This window comes from Penicillium samsonianum, assembly GCF_028829775.1.
Source record: "Penicillium samsonianum strain IBT 33392 chromosome Unknown utg000002l_segment0_segment0, whole genome shotgun sequence".
Lineage (NCBI taxonomy): Eukaryota > Fungi > Ascomycota > Eurotiomycetes > Eurotiales > Aspergillaceae > Penicillium > Penicillium samsonianum.
Window position 1 is genome coordinate 3,506,069 of NW_026643260.1, and position 26,682 is coordinate 3,532,750.

At 48.1% G+C, this 26,682-nt stretch overlaps 9 protein-coding genes across 9 annotated transcripts; 4 read left to right on the forward strand and 5 right to left on the reverse strand.

Annotated features, from left to right (window-relative positions):
- Positions 1-342: 342 nt before the first annotated feature.
- On the reverse strand, positions 343-807 carry N7471_003218 (uncharacterized protein; the record flags this gene model as incomplete). Its single annotated transcript, XM_057275938.1, has 2 exons — positions 343-604; positions 653-807. 2 exons carry the CDS (start codon positions 805-807, stop codon positions 343-345), a joined length of 417 nt encoding a protein of 138 aa, XP_057140576.1.
- Positions 808-2,572: 1,765 nt separating this feature from the next.
- On the forward strand, positions 2,573-4,687 carry N7471_003219 (putative RNA binding protein Ligatin/Tma64; the record flags this gene model as incomplete). The annotated part of the gene is made up of 3 exons (XM_057275939.1): positions 2,573-2,593; positions 2,684-3,521; positions 3,603-4,687. 3 exons carry the CDS (start codon positions 2,573-2,575, stop codon positions 4,685-4,687), a joined length of 1,944 nt encoding a protein of 647 aa, XP_057140577.1.
- Positions 4,688-4,909: 222 nt separating this feature from the next.
- On the reverse strand, positions 4,910-5,419 carry N7471_003220 (uncharacterized protein; the record flags this gene model as incomplete). The annotated part of the gene is made up of 1 exon (XM_057275940.1): positions 4,910-5,419. One exon carries the CDS (start codon positions 5,417-5,419, stop codon positions 4,910-4,912), a length of 510 nt encoding a protein of 169 aa, XP_057140578.1.
- Positions 5,420-6,174: 755 nt separating this feature from the next.
- N7471_003221 (terpene synthase family protein) lies at positions 6,175-7,351 on the reverse strand (the record flags this gene model as incomplete). Its single annotated transcript, XM_057275941.1, has 4 exons — positions 6,175-6,204; positions 6,247-6,700; positions 6,756-6,999; positions 7,069-7,351. 4 exons carry the CDS (start codon positions 7,349-7,351, stop codon positions 6,175-6,177), a joined length of 1,011 nt encoding a protein of 336 aa, XP_057140579.1.
- A 2,184-nt stretch (positions 7,352-9,535) lies between these two features.
- On the forward strand, positions 9,536-12,190 carry N7471_003222 (kinase-like domain-containing protein; the record flags this gene model as incomplete). The annotated part of the gene is made up of 4 exons (XM_057275942.1): positions 9,536-9,889; positions 9,941-10,156; positions 10,210-11,021; positions 11,122-12,190. 4 exons carry the CDS (start codon positions 9,536-9,538, stop codon positions 12,188-12,190), a joined length of 2,451 nt encoding a protein of 816 aa, XP_057140580.1.
- A 627-nt stretch (positions 12,191-12,817) lies between these two features.
- On the reverse strand, positions 12,818-14,179 carry N7471_003223 (AA9 family lytic polysaccharide monooxygenase; the record flags this gene model as incomplete). The annotated part of the gene is made up of 1 exon (XM_057275943.1): positions 12,818-14,179. The coding sequence occupies one exon, from the start codon at positions 14,177-14,179 to the stop codon at positions 12,818-12,820; it is 1,362 nt and encodes a 453-aa protein (XP_057140581.1).
- Positions 14,180-16,985: 2,806 nt separating this feature from the next.
- On the forward strand, positions 16,986-21,588 carry N7471_003224 (putative membrane-tethered transcription factor (SPT23)). Its single transcript, XM_057275944.1, has 3 exons — positions 16,986-17,900; positions 17,953-21,375; positions 21,448-21,588. Exons 1-3 carry the CDS (start codon positions 17,238-17,240, stop codon positions 21,577-21,579), a joined length of 4,218 nt encoding a protein of 1,405 aa, XP_057140582.1. The 5' UTR covers positions 16,986-17,237; the 3' UTR covers positions 21,580-21,588.
- Positions 21,589-22,015: 427 nt separating this feature from the next.
- On the reverse strand, positions 22,016-23,371 carry N7471_003225 (aspartate aminotransferase family protein; the record flags this gene model as incomplete). Its single annotated transcript, XM_057275945.1, has 2 exons — positions 22,016-23,126; positions 23,184-23,371. The coding sequence occupies 2 exons, from the start codon at positions 23,369-23,371 to the stop codon at positions 22,016-22,018; spliced, it is 1,299 nt and encodes a 432-aa protein (XP_057140583.1).
- A 2,698-nt stretch (positions 23,372-26,069) lies between these two features.
- Positions 26,070-26,597, forward strand: N7471_003226 (uncharacterized protein; the record flags this gene model as incomplete). Its single annotated transcript, XM_057275946.1, has 1 exon — positions 26,070-26,597. One exon carries the CDS (start codon positions 26,070-26,072, stop codon positions 26,595-26,597), a length of 528 nt encoding a protein of 175 aa, XP_057140584.1.
- Positions 26,598-26,682: the final 85 nt, after the last annotated feature.

Sequence of the window (26,682 nt, forward strand, 5' to 3'; positions counted from 1 at the left end):
AGCAATGCAGAGATGCAGTGGGCAAGTGCTTGCGCGGCGCAGCAGCGATCAAATTGAAGATTGAGGGCAAACCGGAGATGGATGTCTTGGGATTCTCCAGATCTCTTAGGCACCGAAAACTTGGTCTGTATCTACGGCTTGCACATGTTTCTTTCTATTCGGTTACAAGCAAGTCGGTGTCTCGGAGGACTGATCTCCTTTGACAGTTACCAGATAGTTACTCTTTGAATGGTGACCAAATGGCATATAACTCCCTTCTACGAGCTTTTGGCGAAGGAATATCTCATTCATGTTTCCCATGTGGCTATAGAATACAAAGAGTGTCTCTTTGACTAAGGTGTTCTACTCGAGGGTCTTGCTGAGCATGACCTGGACTTTGTGGAAATCAGGCCACTCCGACAGCTTTTCAATCCCTTTTCCATCCTCCGTCATGGTGAGCACGAAGACATAATCAGTGCCGTATGGACCAGCTTCCAGTTGGCCTTCGCTGCTGCAAAGCATAGTCACCGTCCTTTTCTCTGTATCCGTGTACATCTCGTGAATGGTAATTTTGAACGATTTCAAAAGCGCAAAGAAGGCTGCCGCCCGTTCGTATGTTCGAAATCTGAAGCTGCATTAGCACAATATCTCTTTTGGGGCGTTTATGACTTACTTTTCTTTGGTCATTGGAAAGACCCCCTCAGTATCTGGGTGAAGAGCATAGTGGATGTCATCAGTCCACCGCGATACAACATTATCTAGCGAGCGACTTTCTAGATCTGAGATCCAACCAGCTGCGGTTTCTTCGAGCGTTGCTTTGAGTGACATTGGTAACAAGGAGGATAGCAGGTTGTGGCGAAGTACGTTGAATGACGGTTTCCAAGGTTTATGCCCACCTCACTCTATATTTGCTTCTTATACTTTGCTTCTCATAACGACACGTGCATACTTGCCTCTGGGCACGGTGTGATATTTGACCGAGTACGAGGCACTCCAAGCCAGATAAAGGCCCGTCAGAGACCATTGTTCTGTACTATGACCTTAATAAACAATATAGCGCGGTAGAGGCGATATAAAACAGACTTCTTCTTCCTGATTGGCTAGCTTCAATTTTTACAAATCTCTCGGAACACTTTTTACAAGTCTACCCGAGCTGGAACCCGGGATTGATCACTCCCGAATCTCCCGAGGCTCCGTATCCGTATCTGCTTGTCTCTCATCTGATTGCAGCAGAAACAGGAGTAGCAATTCAAATTTTGCCGAAATAGGAATTATCAATTACCAAGCGTATGCTAGATCCGATGGCTGTGAGCTAAGATAGTGGCCCACTTCCGTTATACATTCACACTGGTCTTTCAGAGACGCGAATCGAACAGGAATTTTGTGGTACAAATGGTCATATCCGTTGCTTTAGATAACATAGCTTACCAGTATTATATCGTCTACGCTATCACTGGTCTTACGTTTGTTGGATCGATTGATTTCCTCTACCCCGAGATTAGAGAATTTGGAGGACTTGTTCCAGCAAGATTTGTCCATTCGGGAGGCCGTCAAGATAGAGAACCACTTAGCCAATATGCCTTAGGACGTGCAGACTACGGACGTTGAGCGTAAGGCACGGGTGAAGCATATTGGAGACCGTGAGCATGAGTCGGTGTGATTTATGATGATGAACAGAATGAAAGATAATATGGTATTGGTATATGAAGCTTTCTTATATAGAAATATAGAAAGATATACAAACGAGCCTTGGTCACACGGCATTGATTTCAGCATACGTCTATCGTACATGTACTTATTGAATAAAGAACAATAGAGTCGGGTGCTTATATGGCCACTATAACGATGTGAGACTTGAATAATCTGAATATATAGTTTGTTCGGAAATTATATTAGAGACATTAACATCGATTCTTACAGATGCCCATAGTTTTCTAGTCTGGCCAGGTTGAAAAAGCCGCGGAATAGTCTTGTCTAGAGAACTATAACAATATGGTCTTGCATGCATTGGCAATAAAACGAGATAAAACGATGAAAAGAGGAAAAGAGGAAAAGAGGAAAAGAGGAAAAGAGGAAAAGAGGAAAAGTCCTATGTTATGGAACTTGAGTCATAGAATGATTAAAGCCCTTGAGAGGTGTCGGAGATGACGCAGTTTTAGTTTCCATGGACAGAAAGGGTATATAATCCCTGTGGTTTTTACCTTCGTATATTCCACACTGTACCAGTAGAGTGGCTTTTTTGCTCCGTACTATTATTCCCATTCCACCTGGGCAAGGTTGCTCTACTTCTATAACTAATCATTATTTTTCTACCTATAACAATAAAAAGAACAGATATCTAGAAAAGAAAGATGTATAAAAAGAACAACCAGAAAAGAGATTATTGTACCTAGGTACTCTTGTATGCGCTAGTTAAATGCTAAAAAGTTGAGTTCCTTTCCTCTTCGGGCCCATGTGGAGACCTCCGGGAGATTCTTTGTTCGCACGTCACCTCTTGACTTTCACATCTTGTCTCTCTCCACAGGTCTTCAGCTGGCCTGTTTGAATTGAACTATACTCTGCGCTTTTAGCTTCCATCTTTGAGCTTACAATTATGTTCAAAAAGAAGCCTACGGTAAATGACCTCTCCCCCGCACTACCCCTCCAAGCTTTGCTGGGTTTGCAACAATCTCACTGCAAAGGACTCTATGCTAATATAGAATAGATCAAAAACCTTTCTCCACTACGATCTTCGGATCGTAGGAAGATTGCCGACCAAATTATCAAAGATTATCAAATCCCTGTCACCTCAAACCCCACCAAAGCAGACTCGTCCGGGCCGAGCCCAGCATCTACCCCCGCCTTGAGCCTTACATCGATCCGGAATGCCCTCCTACCTGATAACACTCAGACTGCTCGTTTCACAACCACCGCTGGTCCAGACCTTCGCGAACTTCAAGGGGTCGTGTACGTTGGCACACATCCCGACGGCGATGAGCGGGTGCTATGGTTCAAGCTAGAACACGGTCCGGGGGCCGACAAACGACTATACCCAACTGTCTATACACTATGGCACAACCCCAATTTAGTCCCATTACTCTACACCCCGGAGTTTGTGATGGGAAAGCTCCATGGTGGAGCTGACTTGATGACACCGGGCCTTGCGAATGAACCCCCATTCCCCGAAAGGGCGGTCAAGGGCGCCGTTGTTGCGGTCGCGAGTGTGGATAGACATACAGTGCCTCTTTTCGTAGGCATCTGTGAGATCGATGTTTCGGCATTGGGAGAGGTGCAAGGCACAAAGGGCCATGCGGTCCGTGGATTGCATTGGGAGGGTGATGAACTTTGGGCGTGGAGCTCTGCGTCACTGCCGGGTCGTCCAGCCCCGGAATATTTAGAGGGCTGGGATGAGGATGAAACCGAGAGTGTTGAGGAACAAATGGAGGAGTTAAAAATCGATGATGATGGGGCTACAACCACCTCAAGGGACATTGAAGCGACAAGCAATGACCCAACCGCGTCAGAAGAACCCGTGACCGAAGAGGAGGCACCCACAACAGAGGGCAAGTCATCCCTGCCCTCCTCTTTATGCATCAGCAGTTCGATTTTGAGATGAAATCAACCAAGTACTAACAAAATAATAGAAATTGATGAGGCGTTCGTTAATGCTTTTGTCTACGCCCTCTACAAGCTCAAGCAGGATAACCCATCAGCAACCGACCATGGCCTTCCACTGCCAATCACAGCTTCGGCATTGATAGCCAACTTCACTACTCCTTATCTCCCTGTGTACACCCCCCAACAGGCTCAGCATTACAACATCAAAAAGACCAGTTGGAAGAACGTCAAAAAGTTCATGAAACATCTGGACAAATCGAAGCTTGTCAAAACCAAGGAACGCAACGGCCAAGAGACCGTCATTTTGGATGTCGACTTTGGGGACCATCGGGTCGAGCGATTTGTACCATACAGACTGCCTTCACCGCGTGCCTTGGAGAACAGCAAGGCGGCCGCGCCTGAGGGCAAAAAGTCGGCTGCGACGGATGGTTCCGACCCTTCAGTGGGCCAGACGATCACTGTGCAAAGTCTATATCGGCCATCAGGAAAGCTGGTGCCAACCATTTTCCCTGCCCTCGCTGCCAGCGACACAAATAACTTCTACAAATACTCCGAAGTATCCAGTCACTTGGATCAATATCTTGAATCCCAAAATCCGCCGATCATCTCAAAAGAGAACCGACGCATCATAACCCTCAACCCATTCCTCGCGAACACCATCTTCAATTCATCATCAACTGAAGATAAAGGGACACTTGCACGCGGCAAGGTCACTCGCGATGGACTTTTCAAGCGACTCATGGATGATAAAACACTGGTCTCGCCGTACCATGTCATTTTGAAGACCGGCCAAGCTATTGCAGACGTCAAGCCGAAAGCAGGCGCCGCACCGAAGGTCCATGTCACCCTCGAGAAGCGAACAGGTTCCAAGACTGTTACCAAAGTCATGACTCTGGAGGTCTTCGGCATTATTCCTAGTCTGCTGGCACAGGAGCTGCAGAAGAAGTGTGCCGGTAGCACTAGTGTCACACAGGCTACTGGTGCCCCCAAGGGTATCATGGAAGTTTTGGTTCAGGGCGACCAGCGAAAGGCCATTGAGACAGCCCTTGTTCGCCGTGGATTGAAGCCACAGATGATTGAGGTTGTGGATAAGACCAAGAAGAAGAAATGATCGCCACGCAACAAATAATTTGTTCATATCACCGCTAGATAGAGAACACTTTTCCTGTACAAACGATAAACCAATCACCTGCCGCATACCGCTAGAAATGAACAAGATATTCATGATGTGATGGATTAAGCTACCTTCCCAGATACACATTCCTCAGTTCATCGCCATAAAACCACCCGAATCGCAGAAATCGCATTCTTTGACTCAACACTAAATTAACCGTCACTGTTGCTTCAATTCCTCTTCATGGCTCTCCTCCGTTCCATTCGGCAGTTTCAATCCGATGCCGCCGCCTTGCCTTCCATTACCGTTCCCGTCCCCGTTCCTACTACCGTCCCCTCTTCTCCCTGCGTCATTGATATCACCAGTATCAACAGCCTCCCAGATATCATCTTGAAACAAGTACTGCATCAAAGCCTCATCCGTGCGACGGGTCCCATCCGCCATGAGCGTATCTATTCTGTGGACCAGATCATAGGTAACGAAGATCGCACCGCCCCTCGAGTCTGCCGCCAATGCTTCTAGTCTCTGGCGTTCTGCGTCTGTAAGACGACTCGCATGGCCCGGGTTATCGGTGTAGATTTCTGTGCGCCGTGTAGTATCTGGGGGACGCGTGTTGTCTGGTCGGTGCTGTGTGGACTGGCGTATGCCGGAGATAGTGGGTTCAGAGCTTGGTCCTGGGTTGGAGGTATCATTGCTTCTTCCTCGGTTGGTATCCTCCGGTGTTGGCATTGTGGATTTTTCTTGGTGGGTATTCCCTGGACGGGAGTATCGAATGGCTTGGAAATAGTGGGTTTATTTTGCTAATACCGATGGAATTGATCGCATGGCAGAGTGGATGGAGATCGAAGAATGACCCGACAGTTTATACAGCGCGGGAGTTCGCTGATGTCCACGTGCCCCCACGCTGTCTTGTACTCCGGGGCTTCACTGGTATAAAGGTGTTGCATTTACAGAGTCTGTACTACCTGGGATTACTATATCCGAGTGGATTTTATGGGTACGATTCTCCGTTAGACTGGCAAACTCTACGTCAAAGATATCTCTAGCGGGGCTATAATGAGGGCTCATTACCGTCTAGAAGATCTGTTTATTGTGTTTAAACTGCGACGAGGTGTTAAGGGATCTAATTTGACGTTTGCAGTCTTTCTGGTATTTAATCCGTGAGATTCTCCTTTAATATATCCTCTCTTCAGTATATATGAAGACACAGACGCTACGAGAACATGGATAAGGATGCCTTACAATGGAATCGATGTGTCCGTAAAAAAAGCCCATAGGTTAGATAATCTAGCACCTCCCATCCTTCAGGACTTCTAATATTATATTAATGCTCACCTATAATGTCACCTTATATGTTTCGCTTGTTAGTCCTGGTATATTATGTACTCCTAGTTTTCACAACCTCAGCGGTGTCATTAATAGAGGAACGCATAACCTTTACATCCTTTATATGAAATTTTCGAAATCACTTGCAGTATGTATTCTCATTTGAGTAAATAGAGCCAGTTGAGATACTATCTGAACATCAGAAACAAGAGTAGAGCAACCACACTTACAAAAACAGAGTTCATCACCAGACGCATAGAGATAGAGTCTGGATGGGCTTTGGCATCAGCGCTTGTCTGATATCTTCCTGCAGTAGCTTGATATATGTGGAATCCCCCCATCGCCGATTGCAAAAATAAGATGAACCGTTGTAATTCTGGAGACAACGCACCCTCCTTCATAGATGCCTCGAACGCTGCATGATGGGCTGTCTCTAGTGAAATGATATTTTGCTTTATCCGCTCGAGCGCCTTTTCTTCTGTAATTCTTTCCGTCTGCATGAGGAATGCCACTGCATTCGCGCCTCTCCCTTCCATGAGATCATCTCTCTCCTTGTCGTAGCTGAAATAATCATTGCAGAGTCCGAATGATTCTTCAAGCGGACGAATGAGGTGTTGAATGCTTTCCATCTCCTTGGCATCAGCGTGGATATCCATGAATATCCAAACAGCGGTGGTAAGAATGCTAGTTATAGCGTCAGCCGGAAATGTTTCTTAAAAACCAATACTTATTCGCTTACCAAGCTCCAACATGCTCAACTCGCCACTGGATGTACTCTTGAAACGTGGAAGGTCCCGATCCGCGAGCCTGCTTTGCCTCCAAATACTTCTGGTAAGACACTATCATTAGGGACATGATTGGATTATCAATGTCAAGCATCTCTTCGATAATTTCGTCGCGGATGTCCGAGTCGGTCCGGTTGAGCCGTGACTTTGCGTGTTCAAGCTCTTTCTCTTCTTCAGAACCGAATGTTTCCAGTAAATCTGTCTGTTTGAATATCATATACAACAAAGAATAGAATGAAAGATACAGAAATAAAAAAGAGAACTAACCGTTTTCGATGAAGGTATACTCAAAAAGTTTGGTCGCAAGGGCTACCTTATCTGGGGGACATTCTGGTATGACCAAAGATACAATATGCCCGAAGGGGCATTGACACGCAGAAGTAGGACTCGCGAATTGAAGACCGGCCTTTTTGCGTCGAGTAACAAATTTCTTACTGGCCTTTTGTGACAGTGAATCATCTTTGCGTACCCGGATAGGGAAAATGGTAAATGATGGAACATTCGCACTAGTCCCGAAATCAAGTTCTTTGGAATATTGATATGTGATCATGTTGAAGACTTTGATGAAGATTACGAAAAGAAATCACACAGGGGACTGTTCAATCATCTAAGTATTACCTCGTAGGAGTGATCGACACCGTTCTCAGAGCCACGGGAGCATCTTGACGAGACTATTACATCTTGACGAGACTATTAGCTTGGAAACTTTGATCAACGCCAGGAGCAAATCTGACTGGCTGGTGTGTTTGGGTAATTCCTTGAAAAGCAATTTGTAGTGGAGAATACAACTCCGTCAGCCCACCCCATCTATGGATACATCACACCGACACGCATCGACACCCCCTTCTATGAGTTTGATCCGATTTTCTTTATTAAGTAGCCTCAATTCATCACATTCGATGCAGTAATTCTTTTTATACCAGTCCTTTCCCTTATCTGACCAGAGGTTAATTCGCCTTCCTCGATCGTTAAGTGATTATGATACTCTCTAAATATAAGCAATCGGCTTTGAACTCGCCTTTCATTACGGATGCCCTGATAAATACTCTCCAGGTAGGTGTGATACCTGATCATATTGCTTTTATCATGGACGGCAACCGGCGATATTCACGACTCCACGGGATACCAGTCGCAAAAGGGCACTTCCTAGGGTCGCGAGCACTTATGAGAGTGAGGCATATTCTTGACGACAGCAATCAACTTGAAGTGCTGACTATCAACTTTATAAGATCGTCCGTTGGGGTTTCTCATCCGGTGTTCAGTGCATCACCGTATACGCCTTCAGCCTTGAGAACTTCCATCGACCAAAGGAAGAAGTCGATGAGCTCATGACATTGATCAACCGGCAGCTGATCCAGATTTGCCAGCCAGGGGAAACAGCAGAAGTGTCTCAGTGCGCAATTAAAGTCTTGGGTCGAGTCGATTTGTTGAGTAATGATCTGAAAGCAACGATTGATCACGTTGAGGAAACAACTCGGCACAGGAAAGAGAGGACTCTGAACATATGCATAGCATACACTTCGCGCGAAGAAATGGCCCATGCAGTGAAAGCAACTGCAGAGGCTTGTTGTCGGAAAGTACTTTCTCCTTCAAGCATCACAGCCCAGTTGCTGAGCAGCCAAATGTATACGGGCGGTGATCCTCCTGTAGACATTCTCATTCGAACTTCCGGGGTCAACCGGTTGAGTGATTTTTTACTTTGGCAATGTCATCAAGACACTGATATCGAAATTGTGGACACTATGTGGCCTGATTTTAGCATTTACGATCTCTTCGTCGTAATTCTGCGTTGGCAAAGAAAGCAGACCGGTCTGAACTTACAGAAGCCAACCAAGCGTCTCCCTTTGAGTCTCTTTATCTCTGCACTCATGTCGATGTCACTGGGATGTTACCTTCTGTCAAATATTCTACCTCGATGAAATCTTGAAGATACCAAATCATAGTCACACCTCATCCGTTTTCCCTTACTCATCTCCACTTCCAAGGTTGATAGGTAGGGTCTAGTCTATTACTAACATGCTCTTACAACAGTATTAGACGACTTAGATCCGTGCCCTATATATCAAGGAGGCCTCTGGGGCTGGGAAAGCTGTACGGCTTCACCAGGTGGTGTCTCACTATTTTTTTTAATTCCCCGACTCTTCTATTCTCTCTGTCTTCACACTGTTTCATTCCTTACTTTCAACACACCTCCAGGATGGTGCAAAAGCAGCACATGGCCCTAACGGGTACACATACCTGTACTTTTTGAAGCTCGAAAATCTTGCTGGTTCCGAGTCTCGGGACTGGCTCGTCCGTTCCGTTCTTATACTTTCCCGGTTCCTTACTTTGAATACACCCCTGGGTGGTGCAAACGGCAGCATATCGCCCTGACGGGCAGGCTTATGTCTGGGCACACATACCTGTGCTTTTCGAAGCTCGCAGATCCTGGTTCAACTCCGGGTGTGACGACTAACTTTTTCCCCCTGATTCTTCTCGTTTATCTCACTCTATCAATCTATCAATACCATGTTGTGGATCATTCTTTTTTGGCTTTCAAAGTTGTTTTCCAACTCCTTTTGGTGGTTTCTCATCGTTATATCTCGGTTGCATTCATGTAGTTTACAAGTTATTTCTTTTCTGTCCAAATTATGACCCAGATGGCCGACACGTGATATGCAAGGATCTAGGTTCATTAGTGCCTCCGCAGGGAAACACAACACTCAGCCGCAAATAAGCATGGCTTCTTGCAATCATGGCGACACCCGGGCCAGAAACACGACCGGGCCTGAAAATAGCCCGTATTCCTGATCTGGTCCTTGATTCCAAACTGAGGACTACATTTGTCCCCAACTTGAACGAGACTATCCACACATACGAAGAATCCAACCCCACCTCTAGACGGCGAGTTGTTTCTAGAACTGAGCATTGGAAGCGACAAAAGAAGATTGGAAGAGGAAGCTGCGGGTCTGTGTGGCTGGAAAAATGCATCAAAGGTAAACGGGAAACCGATCTTCGAGCTGTTAAGAAGATCGAGACTACTAGGCGATTTTCCAGCATCCATTACATCCAGGAATTGGAAGCCATAGCAAAGTTCTCGCATTCAAGAGTCTGTTCCCCTCAAAAGATATGATAGAAATTGTTTCTAAACCGCCTTTAGTACGAGCGATGTTTCGTCAAGTCATTTGGATGGTACGAGAGTCCCGATGCTCTGTTCATTGTGATGGAGCATCTCGAACTAGGCGATCTATGGCACTATTTGTATGATCGACCACCGCTGCCCGTAACAGAGGCAAGGGAGATTGCTTTTCAGATCCTTGAGGGTCTTGTTATGATGCATGAGAACGAATTTGCTCACAGGGATCTCAAACCGAATGTCAGTTTCTTTCATGCTGGGAAAGCTCATGCTAATTAATATCTACATCGCAGAACATTCTCGTCAAATCTCATCCTCCGGATGAATGGTGGATCAAGATTACCGATTTCGGTATCTCCAAACGCGTTGAAGAAGTTTCTGGAATCTCTACAACCTTGAAAGGCACCCGTGGCTACATAGCGCCCGAGCTGTACGGATTCACCGAAAATGGCAGCCCGTATGCTACCGATATTTGGTCTCTCGGCACAATCGTATTCCAATTAGTCACAAAGGAGCTTGTCTTTCCCAAGATTCCTCCACTTGTCAAGTATACTGAAACTGGTGTTTTTCCCCCTCGAGAAGTCGGGCTCCTCGAGGCTAAACTCAGTCAACTGGGCATTGATTTTGTCCAATGTCTTATGCGTCCCATTCCACAAGACCGACCAACGGCAGAGACAGCTATCGAGCTCCCATGGATGAAAGAAGATTTACCACATGAGCCGTCATCAGGAGAGACTAAAACCACACACTCATCCACAGAAAGGCACTTGCGTTCTCACTCTGCCGCTACCCAAGAAGATGCCAAAGACACCCAAATTGCTTCCCTATCTGAGTCCACGACGGAGGAGTTTGCAAGCTTGAATACCCGAGTGGCTTTTGCGCACCCGGGAAGTAGCAGTCCAACAAGCAATCGGTCATTGAAATCTTTCAACTCAAGCACAAATATGACAGCAAACGAGATCGAGACAATCTCCCAATTAGTAGCAGATGATGGGCTAATGACTGTTTTGTCCGCGATCAGATCCTCAGACCTCCCCAGTTCTACAACGGGGAAATTCTTCGGTGGGAACTATTGGAGGATGCCAAGTTGGATGCAACCCCAAAGGTTCGATTATCCGCAGCCACCGCACCCGTGATTTCTTCTAGGAATCATAATTGCAATGGTCTTTATGCAAGGAATCCAACGCTAATCCTCTGAGCAACAGGTTCATAAATACTCCACCATCTAGCACAACAACAGGCCTCAATGATGGTCCAGAGTTGAAAATGGGAAAGCTGGGCAGCCTTGAATTGTTTGGGCCCTTTCAGGGCGCTGATTGTCCTGTCAACGCGCTTGCCTTCTCCCATGACTCTGCACTCTTAGCAGCTGGCTTCGATAACTCATATATCCGTATCTGGGATTTAATTGGGTCAAAGGACCCCCGAGACATTCGTTCCCGAGTTATTCGTGGCTTTGGGGGTCCTATTTCAGCCATGGCTACCTCTTCGCGGGATGGTGGTTTGCTGGCATCATGTCCCTTGAGCAAGCCAATCATCCGTATATATCGCTTTAAAGAATCTACGCAAGCGACTCATATGGATCTTTATCCCGACGCGGATTTAGAACCTTTCACTTCTCTGTCCTTCTCGCCAGATGGTATATACCTGGTCGCGATTGATTCTGAGGGAAGAATTACATATTGGAATGTTGAGACCAGAAGATGGCTTGGAATGCTGGAGCATGACAGTCCATGCCAGGCCATCGTTTTTTCTCCTGGTAGTCAAACTATCATCTCTATCTCCCACACCAGACTCTGCCTTTGGAATGCGAAAACAAAAACCAAGTTAGAAGATTATGGAATCCCACCGAGTGCAGGACCCATGACACTAGCGTCCACCGGTGATACTTTCGTCACTGTCACTTGGAAAGACGCACAATGCTTCATTACCTGCTTTAATCAAACAGGCGTCCCATTACTAAACATTCGTTCAAATACGGTTAAAGCCCTGGCTTTATCCCCAGCGCGAAATGCTTTACATGGTCATATGAATGTCTCTCTAGCGAACAATATGCTGGCAAGTATTGATGAATACGGACATATCGCCGTTCACAATATCAATACTGGTGACATTTACGAATCCGAAGCCCTGGTGAATGACCCTAAACTGCTTGCTTTCTCTCCTGACGGGAGGTTCCTTGCATCAAGCTCTCTTGACGGGAAAGTCTGGTTATGGAATACTTTGCCGCTTGGGCTTTGGGGGCCACCTCAGCCCATCTGTGAGATGCCCGGCTAGAACTTAGCAGCCCTGCCTGTTCATGTAAATATCAAGTGCCCACAGGGCAAAATTCAAGCATTTGAGAGCTACTGTACCTAATAACGATATATTCAGAAGCGGTGAGGAGCAAAGCAACCCGTGATAGTACCCCTAATATGAAGGTTTGAAACAAGACAAACCACTCGAGTTGTATTTTCCAGTTCTATAAGATCGAACAGGCTTCGGGGGCTGGGGAAGCTGTGCGGCTTTACTAGGTGGTGCCTCAGACCGTTGCATGTGCGTTTGTGGGTGTCTAAATCCTCCGGCGTCGTCAAAAGGCTATGGGGTGATTTTAGAACCTTATATTACGCCTTCATCTACGATATAATAAAATTGAGCAGTCCATCGATTCCATTCATGAAGGTAAAGTAAAGAAAAAGACCCAAGCTGGTCTATCGTCTCCTATGAGCAAAGTGCAAGGAGGAAAGAGAATATAAAAGAAATCCGTAACACGGTGTTGTTACAATCAGTCCCAATCGAACAATCGATAAAAAGAGAGGATACCCGATCCAAGTTTCACAGATGTTCAGCAACAAGATTCACACCGAGAAGATATATAGAAATAGAAGGTTATCTTCTATAAATCTAGCATGCAGGGCGAACCTTTCAGTAAGCCAGGGCACGGGCGTGCACCTTCTTGTCAGAGACAAGCCACTTCAGGGTCGAGCGGATAACTTCGAGGAGCTTCTCGGCGCTCAGGGAGCTGAGGTACGAGTTGTAGTCGCCGGAGTCGGAGGAAGAAGATCCAGAGCTGGAACCGGAGCTGGAGCCGGAGCTGGCGGAAGAGCTGGGGGCAGCGGTAGCGGCAGCAGTAGCGGTAGCGCTGGCACTGGGCTCGGAGGCGTCACCACCGGAGGCGGGGGCGGAGCTCTGGGCAGACTGGCCACCGGCGCTGGTGGTGATGGTCACGCTGTCGGCGGGGTCGCTGGCGGTCTGTGTGGCAGGCTCGTCAGTAACCTGAGCAGCAGAAGAAGCAGTGGCAGTGGCAGTCTCAGTGACGGTAGAAGAAACGTCGGTGGACTCGGAACCAGGCCCACTAGGGGTGGAGGGAGTAGGGGTGCCGGAGGGGCTGTAGGTGGGACGGGCAGTGCGAGTGCGGGTGCGGGTGAGGTGGTGCGAAGAGGAGCTTTGGATAGGAGAGGCACTCACGGTTGAGGCACTGGCAGTAGGCGCGGTAGTGGCAGCGGCAGTGGTGGTCGAGGCGCCGGATGAAGAGCCGGATGCGGCACCGGTGTACAGAGCGGGACCGGGGATCTTGTAGGAATCGAGCGCGGTGTAGATGCTGATCTTAATGCCGGGATCGGTGGCCTTGTAGAGCTCTGTGCCGAGGACGCCGTCAGGAGCGTCGCTGCCGCCGCCGGTGACCTTCAGGTTGATACACTGGGGGTAGTTCTGGGCACCGTTCTCCTCGCCGGCAGAGTGCAGGCCGATGATCTCGTGACGGAGAACGTAGTTTCCAGCGGCGATGGCGCTGGGGATGGTGACAGTGGCGCTGTTGTTGTTGGCAATGAGGTCGTCACTTGCCCATTTACCGGGGACGTTGCTGTCGTCGATCAAACCGGCCTCAGCGATCTTGAAGAACTTGAGGGTCGTCTTGTCGACCTTGGAGCAGTCGCCGTTGCAGTTAGCCATGTAGGTGATGACGGGGCCGTGGTGGCTCTCGGGCCACTCAGTCCACTGGAGCTCGACATTGCCTCCGGCCTTGACCTCGGCGGAGATCGCACCAGGAGTGGCATCCTTGTGGCAGATAATGTCGGGGCCAGAGTAGCCGGAGCCGTCGACGAAGCCAAGATCGGTGGCCTTGTCAGACCATCCAATGTTGTCGGGCACCTTGTCCATGTAGGCGTAGGTGTTGACGATGTAGCCTCCGTGGTAGGTGCCGTCAACAACAGCACCGGACACGTAACCATGGCCAGCGACCATGGCGGCCGAGCTAAGCAGGAGACCCGCAATCTTTGACATAGACATCTTGAAGAAGTTGTGGGATAAAACGCACAGCGTTTAGATCGAAGGATCGAAGTATCAAAGGGGGCGAAAAAGAATGAAAAGGGGATTTCAATCAATGAAATCAACCCAAAAAGAGAATGAATGGTACTAGACCTTGAATGAATGGAATGCAAAGGATAGATGAGAAAGATCAAGTGGCCCGGATGTCAAGGCCTTATATATGTAGGTTCCTCACCGGCATTGTAGCTCCTCGACAAAAGCGGTAACACTCCGTTGCCAAGGAATACATATCACAGAGGATATCATCAAGTTCGACGCCATAGGTGGAGAATTATGAGCGACCGAGACATCTGCATCTAGGAGGTGACAGATAGATGAAGCATGGTGGTCTTTAAACCGCCGGATGTTCCCAAGGCTGCACTAGCGCACAACCGTAATTAAGCTATGCTCCATCAGGGTAATCAAGGGGGGGGGGCCAACGTTTGACACTGTTATGTGTAGTTGGTGGTTGTCGATCGTAGGCGGTTATCTGTGACAGTCCGAGTTTCATCGAACCCCTTAAAGTGATGACATCTCCGCTCTTCCAACTTTCCAAGCTTGGAAGGGTTTGTTCGGGGAAACCTCGTTAAATTCCACGTCAGAAGTTCGGAGAATTTGGTATCCCACAATTCCTTCTGATAGGTCGTCTAGAGTAGTCTACTATGTTGTATGTTGAAACAGGTATGTTGAAAATATTCCCATGTTCTCTGTACACTATCAACTTCAACAGCTTTTTCTTTTTAATCCAACCGGCTTCATTTGAACAATTGCACAGGCTTGCGGAGTAGAGATATGGCCGTTTGCCCCCTTCAAACGCCATAGGTGGTTATTCCATTTAGCCTCTGCGCTTAGAGAATTATTCTGAGACACTCCACCTGCATTCATGTCTGTTCCTGCATGATAGGGCCCAGGAGTCCAGGATGAAAATCTCGAAGGGCCCATATTCAGCGCTTCTGTCAGATCTAAATTGCAGTCTTAATTGCAAAGGCGCCAAAACTGCAAGCAAATCGTGAAATTGGTCAATTCACATGGAAATCACATTATTCCAAAGTTGACGCTTTTCGCACCCCTCGTACATCCATTGATCAATTACTCCGTGCGGAGTAGATTGGGGGGATTTTTACCAGTCGACCTCATTGGAACTTTTATCGAATTAATTCAACGACCGTGAGCCTGGTAATTAGCCGGAAGTTTCGATGTGAGTCTACATTAAATCTACTCGTAGCCAGTCTCAGCCGTGTGATTGCCCGCGAGGAACTAGATCTCCATATATGCAGGCCCATTTCACCTCTAGGGCAGATATCTTTGGCTAATGAAATCCTCATGGATAGTCAAACGATTCCACATTACGGAGTATACATGTGAAGAAGACAGATTAACTATCCACTGTCATAATTGTGCCAAGCCCACCAACATCTACAGAGTATGTTGTACCCAGTGTTGGTGAGCTGCACCAGATAGTAAACTGTAGAGAGTGGTATCTTTTGTATTGCAACTACATACAAAAGATACATAAACATAACATGATCATAACTTCAATTTTCTTAACCCTCAAACTAGTTAGGGAATATCCATGGATATAGGAAGATATATATGGTGTAAATGAAGTCTCGGTTACTTATTATCTACCCTATTAAAAAGTATAAGTTTGCTTAAAGCGAGAGAATGGTTGAACTGTTATATATAATATCTAGGTGTGCTTTTAAGGCACTCTTGACACTTCTGTATCATATATTTAGAATTAGTCCTAGTAGTAGATCGACTGCACCAGACTTGTATTAGATCTTCGCTTGTTTTATTCTTTCTTCAGCAGGTTTGAGAGCTGAGAAAAATCAGTGCTATGTTGTTTCGTTTATGTACCTTTTGTATGTAGATACTATACAAAAGATACCTAACCTCTACAATTTGCTACTTGGTGCAATTACCAACGTTGGTTACATGTTGGTGGGCTTCGCGCGATTGTATATCGTATACCGTGTTGAGGTGTTCGCAGCACAACATTGCTCAGGGTCCCTTGCTATGACGAGTCCGACGATCACAACCTTCAAGTGCACCATAGTGTCACCTGCATTGTGTTGATACGATACCGCAGCAAGCAACACGCCCACAACTGATAGCCAGTCCTGCAGGCCATCAAAAGCAGTGCTACTCCAACATAGCGAGGGTAGGACACAGCCGATAACCGGGGTGCCACAATCTCTGCCTTTGCGAGACATGATGACCCAAAGTGTCTGTGTGCGCTTGGCAAAGGCCTCCGTACGTTATCCCGGTCCTCCATGTACGGAGTACTTTTTCGCAGTATATCAGTCCGAGGGGTGCTCCTTACCATGTAGGAATAAAGTCGGGTGTCACAAATTGAGAGGAAGTTGTGTGGCCATACAGAGTCTTCCAAAGTACCAAGGCGTATTCCGTAGAACAGACCTCAAACCGATAGTCAGACCCCTCCCGGCTGTCAGACGGGATAAGTAGGATCAACAGCAAATCAAAGCGATGGAAGATACGGGAAGGGTGGGCGTATGGTGTGTACTGTATTGGTCACCGCTTTGTGAGGCCTGAGGTGTCTGTTTTTAAGGCACAAATGCCTCCAGGGCTGTGATTTGGGATGTAAGCATATAATTGTATATGAAAAGTATATAATCATTTTTCAACTCATATAATCAAATCAAACAACTTCAATAACTTCAATACTTAGTATCTCAACACTACTATATAAATTCAAGTAAAGTCGTTGATTACGTTTGTTGAGGTTCTGCCGGCCTAGATCGGCGCTCACAGTTTTCCCGCTCCCCTTTCCTCCAGATAACCTCCAGGCAGTGACTTTCCCCGACACCTTCAAATCTCACCTTTCTCAGGGCCATGGTATCGGAGACTGGTCCTGGTATAAACCGTGACAAGACTTGATTGTCATACACTCTGAATTCCTACCGCCTGCGAGATTCCCTTTCCACACGCGACCGAATCGTCATATTGCTGTGAAGGTGGCTGTTGACGGCTGAAATCGACTGCGATTTATAAGAATCGAGACCAAAAAAAACGAAGCATGGTATCAGCGCAGGTCCCCTTTTCGCCCTCGTTTTCCGCCCTGGACCCTATCATCATGGACGACGACATGGACTTTCTGGACCCCACAAAACTCGAGATGTCAACTGAAAATGCTGGGGGAGATTTTGACGACCTATTCGCTCGAGCCACCACTTCCCGTCCGAATGGCGCCTCGGGGCCTTCGAAGCCATACCAAGATCAAAACCCCCTGAGGCAAGTGTCGACTCTTGCCGCGGACTCCCCAGCCGAATCGCCGGATGATTCGGGTCGCAGTTCTTCCTCCGAATCGCCACGGAATCACCTGCGACAAACATCGATCGCTTCGACAAACTCAGCAGCGCATAGTGAGAATCCCTTGGTTTCTAATAGTTACCCGTCGGAGGACTGGATGCGCCCGGAATTATCGTCAGTCAAGGAGGAATCGCCGTTCAATATTGATCCTTCTTTTCCTATGGATGGTGGTTTCTCTATGGACCCTGATCTGGAGGTCAGCAACAAGGCGATGGACGCAGCCTTTGATTTTGAAAGTGCAGCCAGTAGCCCTAGTCCATTGAAGACGGACAATGGGTCACTCCCGAGACCCCAAAAGCGCTCGAAATCCCAGCTCTGGAGCCCTTCGAGCAACCACGCTGGGCTGGCGTCGATCGATGCTGTGCCTTCAGTAAGTCTTTTGGAACAACATTCTTGATTTTCGAGTTGCTAACAAATCACAGGTTCATGCCCCCGGGTCTCCGTTCTTCGGTTTTGGACTCAACGGCCAGTCGCCATACTCGACCGCAATCCCTCAAGATATGGATCGAGTCGCCCCGCAATGGGGCGGGCAGTCTCCTTCGTCACTTCTGGAAGAAAGCTTCGGTGGCATCAACATGAATCGCCAATCACCCCTCCACGCCTCGCTATCACCCGCCATGAACTTCGGCTCGCCCGCATCATACCAATTCCCTGTCAACTTCACTTCCTCCCCGGCCCAACCTCAAATGAACGCGCACTCTCTACAACCTGTTCTCACTGTGCATCCAACCTCCCTCAAATCCCGCGTTGAGACTCAAATTCCGATCCGATTGACCCTCTCCCCGCTACCTACCGGCGTCAAGAAACTTCGTCTTCCCTCACACACCATCTCGAAACTCAAATTCCTTGCTCCTCCTGCCACCGAACCTACCCGCGATACCCTTCAATTGTACACAAGTTTGGTATGCACAAGCGCTATGCAAGACAGAGAAAAGATCAAGCGGGCATTTGCACGGACAAGGGGTGATCACTACCAAGCAACCTCGGACGATGAACGTCCGTTGGACGGAGGTGATGTGAAGATCTGCAGCGGGTGCATACAGCGAGAACGGAAACGTGCATCACGGAAGAAGCAAAGGAAGCCTGAGGAAGATGAATTGTTTCAAAAGGATGAAGAGAAGCGTGTCATTGTCTTCAACACCAGTGAGATCAAGGAATGGACCGAACCAGCAAAGAACTCCAGCGGTGGCTACGGCGATAGATTATCTGTCCCACCAGGATCAATGCAAGTGGAACTGCCGATGCGGATTGCTTGCTATTGCCGACACCAAAACGAGAAGCTCGGATTCCAGGTTATATTTACTGTGAAGGATCACTTGGACAACGTGGTCGCGCAGGCAATCACCAATTCGATTATGATAACCGACGACCACAAGACGCAGGCTCCATCCGCGCCTGCACCGACTGGCCCTTCACCATCTCTCTCAGATGGGACACAAGTACCGGGAGTTGGAGTGTTTCCCTCGGGCCAAACCCCCGAGAACGGGCAAAATTCTTTCGGTGCACCTCAGTCGCCAACTGATCTGCAGGGTCTTCAACAAAGGTTCAATTCACAATATCAGCTTACGCCCAGTTCATTTGCGGCTCCGGGCTCAACGAATGGAGGGCATGTGCCTCAGACGTCCAGGAGCCTGTCTCGAGGAGCATCCCCATCTGATTTCCAAGGGCCACAGAGCAAACGACGCAAACACAGTAGCTCTGGAAGGCTTCCATCGGAACTGACGATGACGCGACTCGAGACACCTCAGTCATCTGCAGCGGCCATGAACAATGCACAACTTGCGGCTGCTCGTGGATTCGCTTCACCAACTGAACGGCCATTCGTAAACCCGTCCGCCATGTCAGGTCAATATGGAAATGGCCCGCCCACTCCCAACCAGAACAATGATAACAATCCATTCTTTAACCCGACTCCTGCCCAGCGACAGAGTTTGGATACCCTGGCCGGGGGAGGAGTGGCGTCAACGCCCAACTCCGCCCATCCCAGTCGTCCGGGGACGCCAGGTGGCTCGAATCGCAACGGCTTCCATGATTCAAATGTTCCCATGGGACTTGGTGCGAATTCCTCAAGCCAGGTTTGGCCTCCTCTCAGCAATACTCCCAATCGATTGCCATCAGTGATCCACAAGTTGGTGCCTGCCGAGGGCTCCATCACAGGAGGTACTGAGGTTACGTTGTTGGGCAGCGGATTTTATCCCGGTATGGAGGTTGTTTTCGGTGACACCTTGGCTACTACAACCACATTCTGGGGTGACAAGTGCCTCAACTGTCTGACCCCTCCCGCTCTTCAACCGGGATTGGTGTCTGTGGTATTCAAACATGAGCACCCGACATTTGGCCAAGTCCAACAGTCTCAACCCCTCATGCCCAAACAGCAGCTGTTCTTCCGCTACGTGGATGATCGTGAGCTTCAAATGTATCGCTTGGCACTGAACATTCTTGGTCAGAAATTGGGAAGCCAAGCGGATGCATTCCACACAGCGCAACAGATCATGGGAAGCGATCCAAACGCGTTCTTCAACATGCAGGCAGACATGCAGGGTAACAACTCCTCTGGGGGTCAGCAACGCCAAGTACCAGGTCTTGAAAACCAAGGCAAACTCGGCGATCTCGACTCCAAGATGCTGACCTACTTGGAATTCATCGACTTGGATGACAGTCCCCGGCCACCGCGGTACAACTCCCGCAGCACGACCGGCCAGAGCCTTCTTCACTTTGCGGCGTCATTGGGACTGACAAGATTTGTTGCGGGTCTTTTGGCTCGAGGTGCAAACCCCGATGTGCAAGACAACACGGGCAATGCGCCAATGCATCTGGCCGCACTCAATGGCCATGCTCATATTGTCCACCGGTTGCGTCTGACGGGCGCCAATCCCAACACTCGCAGCGTACGAGGTTTCACTGCCGCGGACCTAGCGACAACGCTACCCGCGCACCAAGCCGCATTGCTTCCATCTCGCCACTACCGGTCCCGCAGCGTTGGATCCCTCACATCGCGCCGCCGGCAAAGCAGCTCGGCCTCGCTCAGCTCCATGTGGGAGGTGTCTTCCGCCTCTGGATCTCTTGGTCATACTGTTGATGACTCGGAGGATCTGGATGACTCGGAGGAAACTACTGACGATTCCGACTCGGAGCCTCTTCAATTCAGCTCTTCTCGTCGGTCTAGTATGCACCAAGATGTCGGTCCGCCAATTATGGACAATAGCGAACAAGCTGCCGCTCCTGGAGATGCTCAAGGCTTCGCCCCGCCAGCACCTCTTGTTGCGTGGCGTGACCAGCTGGCTCTTCAAATCAATCAGTTCCAGCAGAGCGTGGCTAATGCATTCCCCAATCTCCCGGCCCTCCCTCCGATGCCTCCGATGCCCGCAATGCCCGCGATACCCGCGATGCCCGCCCTCCAAGACTACCAAGGGCAAGGAATGATGCGCCGCATAACAAACCTTGTCCCTCACCGACCTGCTGCTCGGGATGGCTGGTGGGATTACCTGAAGGGCACATCCGCACCCAACCCCAACCAACCACCTTCATACGATGAGCTGTTCCCGCACCCCGATACCACCGATGAGTCCGATATGAAGAAGTCCAGTCTGCTCCGCGCCGCAACAGAGGCAGCTATCGACCAACACTTCGAGGCCCAGAGCAGTGCTGCTGCGGCTGCCGCTTCGGCTTCGGCTTCGGCTTCCGCTTCCGCTTCAGCTTCCCTCGCTCAAGTCGAGAAGGACGAGATCAAAGACATCACAATCGGGCGCAATGTCATCTCGCGCGAGCAGCAAAAGCATCTCCGAGAGCAACAGGCTCGACGAATGAAGGGTCTAGGCAGCGACCGAAACCTGTACTTCATCTGGGTAAGTGAACCAATATGCCCACCGGCTTCTTTTCTTCTTCAGTCTAGTACTCAGCTAACACTATTTCTACAGATTCCTCTTCTTCTTCTCGTTATTTGCGCCTGGGTTCGAAACTACGTTCCCGGGATTTGGCAAGGCGTCACGGACAGCTTTGAATTTGTGAAAGCTCGCTATACACAGCCGGCTGTGGAAATGGGCATTTAGGGCATCCTTTTTTCTTTCTTTCTTTTGTTTTTTTTTTTCTGGTCATATATTTCTATGGCGTTCTTCCTGAGCGAGTGAAGCTTCCCTATTATACGACGGACTAACTGTCGGGTTTCTGTCTTTTTCTTATTTTTGTTCATAATGACGCGGCATGACTATCTATGTAGAATCCGCATGATTGAGTCTTATTTTCCTTGCTTTTATGTAATTTTCCACTATGAGCATTATGGCGATTGTCTCTGAGCTGTTGCAGTTGCGTCGAAGATCGGTCCACCACTCGGGTATGCAGTGTTATACCTACATGCCTAATGTGCATGTGCATTATGTTACTCCGTACACACTTTCATGTTAGATTTAGATCCAAATAGAATTCTTTAAACTTCTGTTTTCTTCATGTATCCCTCTTTAGGCTCATTGTAGTGATACCACGCGTGTACTAAACTACAATCAAGGATCTATATCTCTTGCAAAACTCCTCAACAGCTTCAACAAACGCATCGAGAGCTGTGGTAGACATAGCGATGTTCAAGGTAATTGTTCCTCGACTCTGCACCCAGAACCCTGCATTCACCATTTCCAACCAGAAAAGCTGCTTGAGATCCGTGGCCTCAACCGCAGCAACATCATCTCGACAAGTGATCTGCTCCGCGCGAAGTCCTATCTTAGTGACGTGAACGCACATAAGAGAGCCCTGGCCAGTAATGCAGAACTTAGATCCCGAAAAGACCCGTTGCAAGCGTTGACGCAAGTCATCGCCTTGAGCATTGAGCGACTGAACAACTTCAGCCGTATACACTTCAGACAGTCCCACATACCCAGAGTGCAACATCAAAGTGTTATTCTGGAATGTGCCAGAGTGTACCAAAGCCCCAGGCGTGAGAGGATTGAAAACATTCATAATATCTCTTCGGCCGCCGAAAGCCCCGAATGGCAAGCCTCCGCCCAGATACTTGCCCAAAGTGATAAGGTCTGGTCTGATCCCGAGGATATCTTTCAATCCCCCCGGTGCCAACCGAGATGTCATCACCTCATCCAGAATCATCAATGCGCCCGCTTTCTCGCTCTCCTCGCGGATTGTTCGTAGGAACTCGAGTGCTGCAGAAATAAGCCCGCCAGACCCCTGGATCCCCTCGAGAATAACAGCGGCAATATCATCATTCTGGGAAAAGGCTTCCTGGACACCTTTGATATCGTTGTATTGTAGTAGCACCCAATCCGCCTGGTCGATGTTGTTTTCCGGGATACCATCTCCAAAGGAAAGCACACTACCATGGTAGGCGCCGCGGAAGACGATGATCTTACGCCGGCCGGTGAATTTCCTGGCTGCCGCAAGACAGTGTATGTTTGCTTCTGTTCCGGAGTTTGTAAATCGAACCCGTTCAAGTCCAAACCGCTCACACAGCAACGACGCATATCGCTGCTCGTAGACATTCGTTGCTCCCAGACTCAACCCGACATTCTGAATGGTATCTGTCAATACCTTTTGCAGCGTCGGATGAGAGTGTCCATATAGCCCGGCGGATAACTCGCCGACTAAATCATGATATCTGGGAAATAGTGTTATTTCCCACGTTTTCGAGGTCCAGGCGAGTGACTGTACTTACTTGTTCCCATCTTCATCCCACAATTCTGAACCCTCGCCCTTACGCATGAACACTGGAAATGGTGCTGTGTGCAGCAGAGTGCGGGTATTTCCTCCTGGTAAGCTTTCGAGTGACAGCTTGTGCAGGCGTTGCGATTCAGGGTGGCGTTCGATAAATCGAGTCGCGGCGTCGTGAAGAGCTGAGTCCATCTTTGAAATGAAGAGTGAGATAGTTGTTCAGAAGTCCTTGGGATGTATGAATGTTGGTTTATATACGGAGTGGAGTAACTGTGATCACATCGATAGAGCGGGGAAATCTGATGCCCGGAATTTATAGATTGTCCGTCATTCAATATACGAAATAATCGACCGATTATATCCCACGCGCACTCTCCCGTGGCTCGATTTTCCTCAACTCCAGGAGGAGATATGGAAGAAATTGGATAGCACATCCACTTTTACCGCACGACGTCTTTTTCCTTCGACCAATCAGCTGAATTATGTTGCTAGAAATATTCAAAATAAACCACTCTACTCAGAAGCGTCTTTACGGAGCTTTGAACACAACACTGTAGACAGCTTTGTTGAAACAATCGTCGAGACTCTGAGGGGCGGTGAAGCTTTGGCAAGAATTTTGCCTCCACGGCCGAATGGAATCCATACATGTAGGCACCTCTCTAGAAGAGAGCGTAGAGAATTTGCATGTTGACGATGCTTTGCATTCCCAACGACAGCATGTTGCTGGGCGGGGGAAAAGGGGGGCAAAAAGCCAGCAGAAAGCTCGTCCTGGAAGACGACAGAATTGCCGCGCCGATCAGTTCTGTGTTCACGTCGTTGAAGACGGGCGCCAGGTCCCAGCGTATGCGGTGGAATTCAAAGCGCCTCATTAGCTGACTGTACCTGAATTGGTTGCCGGTTTACATGCGATCGAACCGGCTCGCGATGTTATTGACCAAAACGGCGACACTTTTGACTTTCACGCCACACAACCAATTGATTCTGAGGGCTACGCAACCCCTTGCATATACCTGCATGCCGCCTTTTGTCCCTTTACCCAACAATAGGCCATAATCCAATCTTTGCCTTTAATTTCTTTTTCAGGCATATCTCACCTTATTTTGGATGATCTTTTGTTTTTAGAAAATATAACGCAGAAACCTTAAATAGCGTAGAAAGTAGAAATTATAAGAGCGTGTGGATTTCTTTTCTTGACCTTATCTTCTTTTCTATTGCTAGTGGTGTGCTACTAAAAACCTTCATTTCACCTAACATGCGGCCTTTTTGTGCCATAGCCTGGCTTGCTGCCAGTTTCTCAATGGCTGCTGCCTCCGTTGAAGCTATTGAAGCACGGAGCGATGCCCGCTGTCCTCCTACTTCTAGTGGAATAGGTATTTGCACTATCGACCCCAATGATTGTCGGAATAAAGGGCTTGTGAGTGAAACCCACAAATAATAGAGTATAACCCTCTGGAAACAAAGCTGATAGATACATGGAATGGTAGGAATGTTCAGGTGCTCTGATTTGCTGTGTGAGTAATACCTTGGTGGGAATATATGTGCCTTGATTTGGACTAATGGTGGAATGCATAGAATACTGGAGGTTGTGGAAATTATAAATGTGTTCAGCCTGTTCAATAAGTCTAGGTATTGCTTAGGGCGCTGGTCAAGACGTTCGTAAAGGATTTCTTTTACGAGCCTCACATGAGAGGTTAAAAAGGATCGCACACATGCTATACCACACACACTATAACTACTTCTTCTGAAGAATCGGTTTCTATGCCAATTAGATCTATTCTGTCTCGTCTCTCCACGGAAAATGATTGTAGAGAAGCGGTTAGTTATGCGGAGTTGATGTCTTTCTAGGAATTTAGAGATTCTACCCCGAGTGATTGTAAACGCTCCATTTCGTATAGCAATTGTGCGTCTGGGTTATTTTGGAGGTCACTCATATCAATCGGCTGTAAGAGATGGAGGCCAACGAGTGATTGTAGTCGAGATAATTATACGTATGTTGAACAATATCTCCGATGTGAATTTTGATATCGATTTCGGCGGTCATATTTAAGATCAATAATAGCAGAGTCAAAGGTGGCACTACGAAGACGTATAGCGCTCAGGGTTCATCTCGTCACTGCCGTGATCACTCAGATTTTTTCATACATGATCGATAGTGGTGTTCAGTACGGGTATATCTGTACTGGAGAGGCTTTTGTATTTCTTCATATCCCGGAGGATCCCACCACCGTCCAATACTTAATAAACACGGCACATGCTGGTTGTATTGGAGACCCACATAGGAGCCACCCAAGTGGAGCCAAATCCATGCCTGCTTTGGTTAGCGCGGAACACGTGATATGCACAAACGAAGACTTGAATTTACAAGACACGCGCACCTCGGGAGCAACCTTGGAACCTTGGAAGTTCAGCCGGCCTATGTAATGATCAGGTGATGCCCGGTGAGCAAAAAGTATAAACTCATACATCTCTTATTTTAGGGTGGTTCAAATGAAGCTTTTACCAGATGGTGTTGGTGGCTTGGCACGATTGCTATATAGTTAAGACTCTAAGTTCTCTTTTCATATGATACTTCCGCTTTTTCTCTTTAAAAAAACTATTATTATTAAAATCTTTACTCCATCAATTAATAGTTTTACCATTAAATAAAATAATCAGGCTGTCCATTTGTGTATTATTGCCCACCCCCTCTTTTGGAGCGCCGGGCACGGTCCTCCTCTAAGCGGCTCTCTAAGCCATATATAACTAAGCTCATACCCATGCCTTGGTGCCCAGGTGCTTAGGACTGTCCGTTTCCTACTATCGTGCTGTTATAGTATCCTTAGTTTCCTCGCAGGAAAACCCTAAAGACCAGGACGACTTGAAACCGAAGGAAACTACCGCAGTACCTACGATGTCCGAACAAAAAATCCTCGACCAACGCTCGGCTGTGATACACTCCGAAGCAGCTCAAGGCCATAGAGACGACGGGGTTCCTCACGACTCGGACGACGAGCCCATGGTCTACGAGATTCCTATAGACTACGCAGCTTTGTCACGCCAGGAGCGCGACCGCCTCATCGCCGAGGGCGCCGATCCTGATTCCGTTATCCTCCAAAGCGAACTACACAATCATATCATACGACGAGAAGGCGAGTCTATTGACGACTATGCGAAGCGTTACTCCGATACTATGAACGCCATGATTCGTCGGGGCGTTTCTATTCTGAATGATCTGCTTACTGCTGATATGGTGCCATCTGGATTCGGAACAGAAGATGGGAGGTTTTTCGATTTGGGCCCGGAATCGGGCGCGACGAAGGGGGAGTATCGAGAATTTAGTCAGTGGCTCTCGGATGTATCGGTAGCAGGACAGACATATGAGGTGCCGGAGAAGTGGTTGAAGTTTGAGAAGCCAGCGGGGGCAAGGGGTGAGCACTAAAACGGAAAGGGAAAGCCATGTCACGCGGCGTAAAGTCTGATGCATATGGTCCACTTATATGCCGAGAAGAGCTGCCAGCAAAGGC

Coding starts and splice junctions, on each gene's coding strand:
- N7471_003224 (XM_057275944.1), top strand. CDS start 17,238: ATGGTATCAGCGCAGGTCCCCTTTTCGCCCTCGTTTTCCGCCCTGGAC. Junction 17,901..17,952: donor CGATCGATGCTGTGCCTTCA/GTAAGTCTTTTG, acceptor AACAAATCACAG/GTTCATGCCCCCGGGTCTCC. Junction 21,376..21,447: donor GAAACCTGTACTTCATCTGG/GTAAGTGAACCA, acceptor CTATTTCTACAG/ATTCCTCTTCTTCTTCTCGT.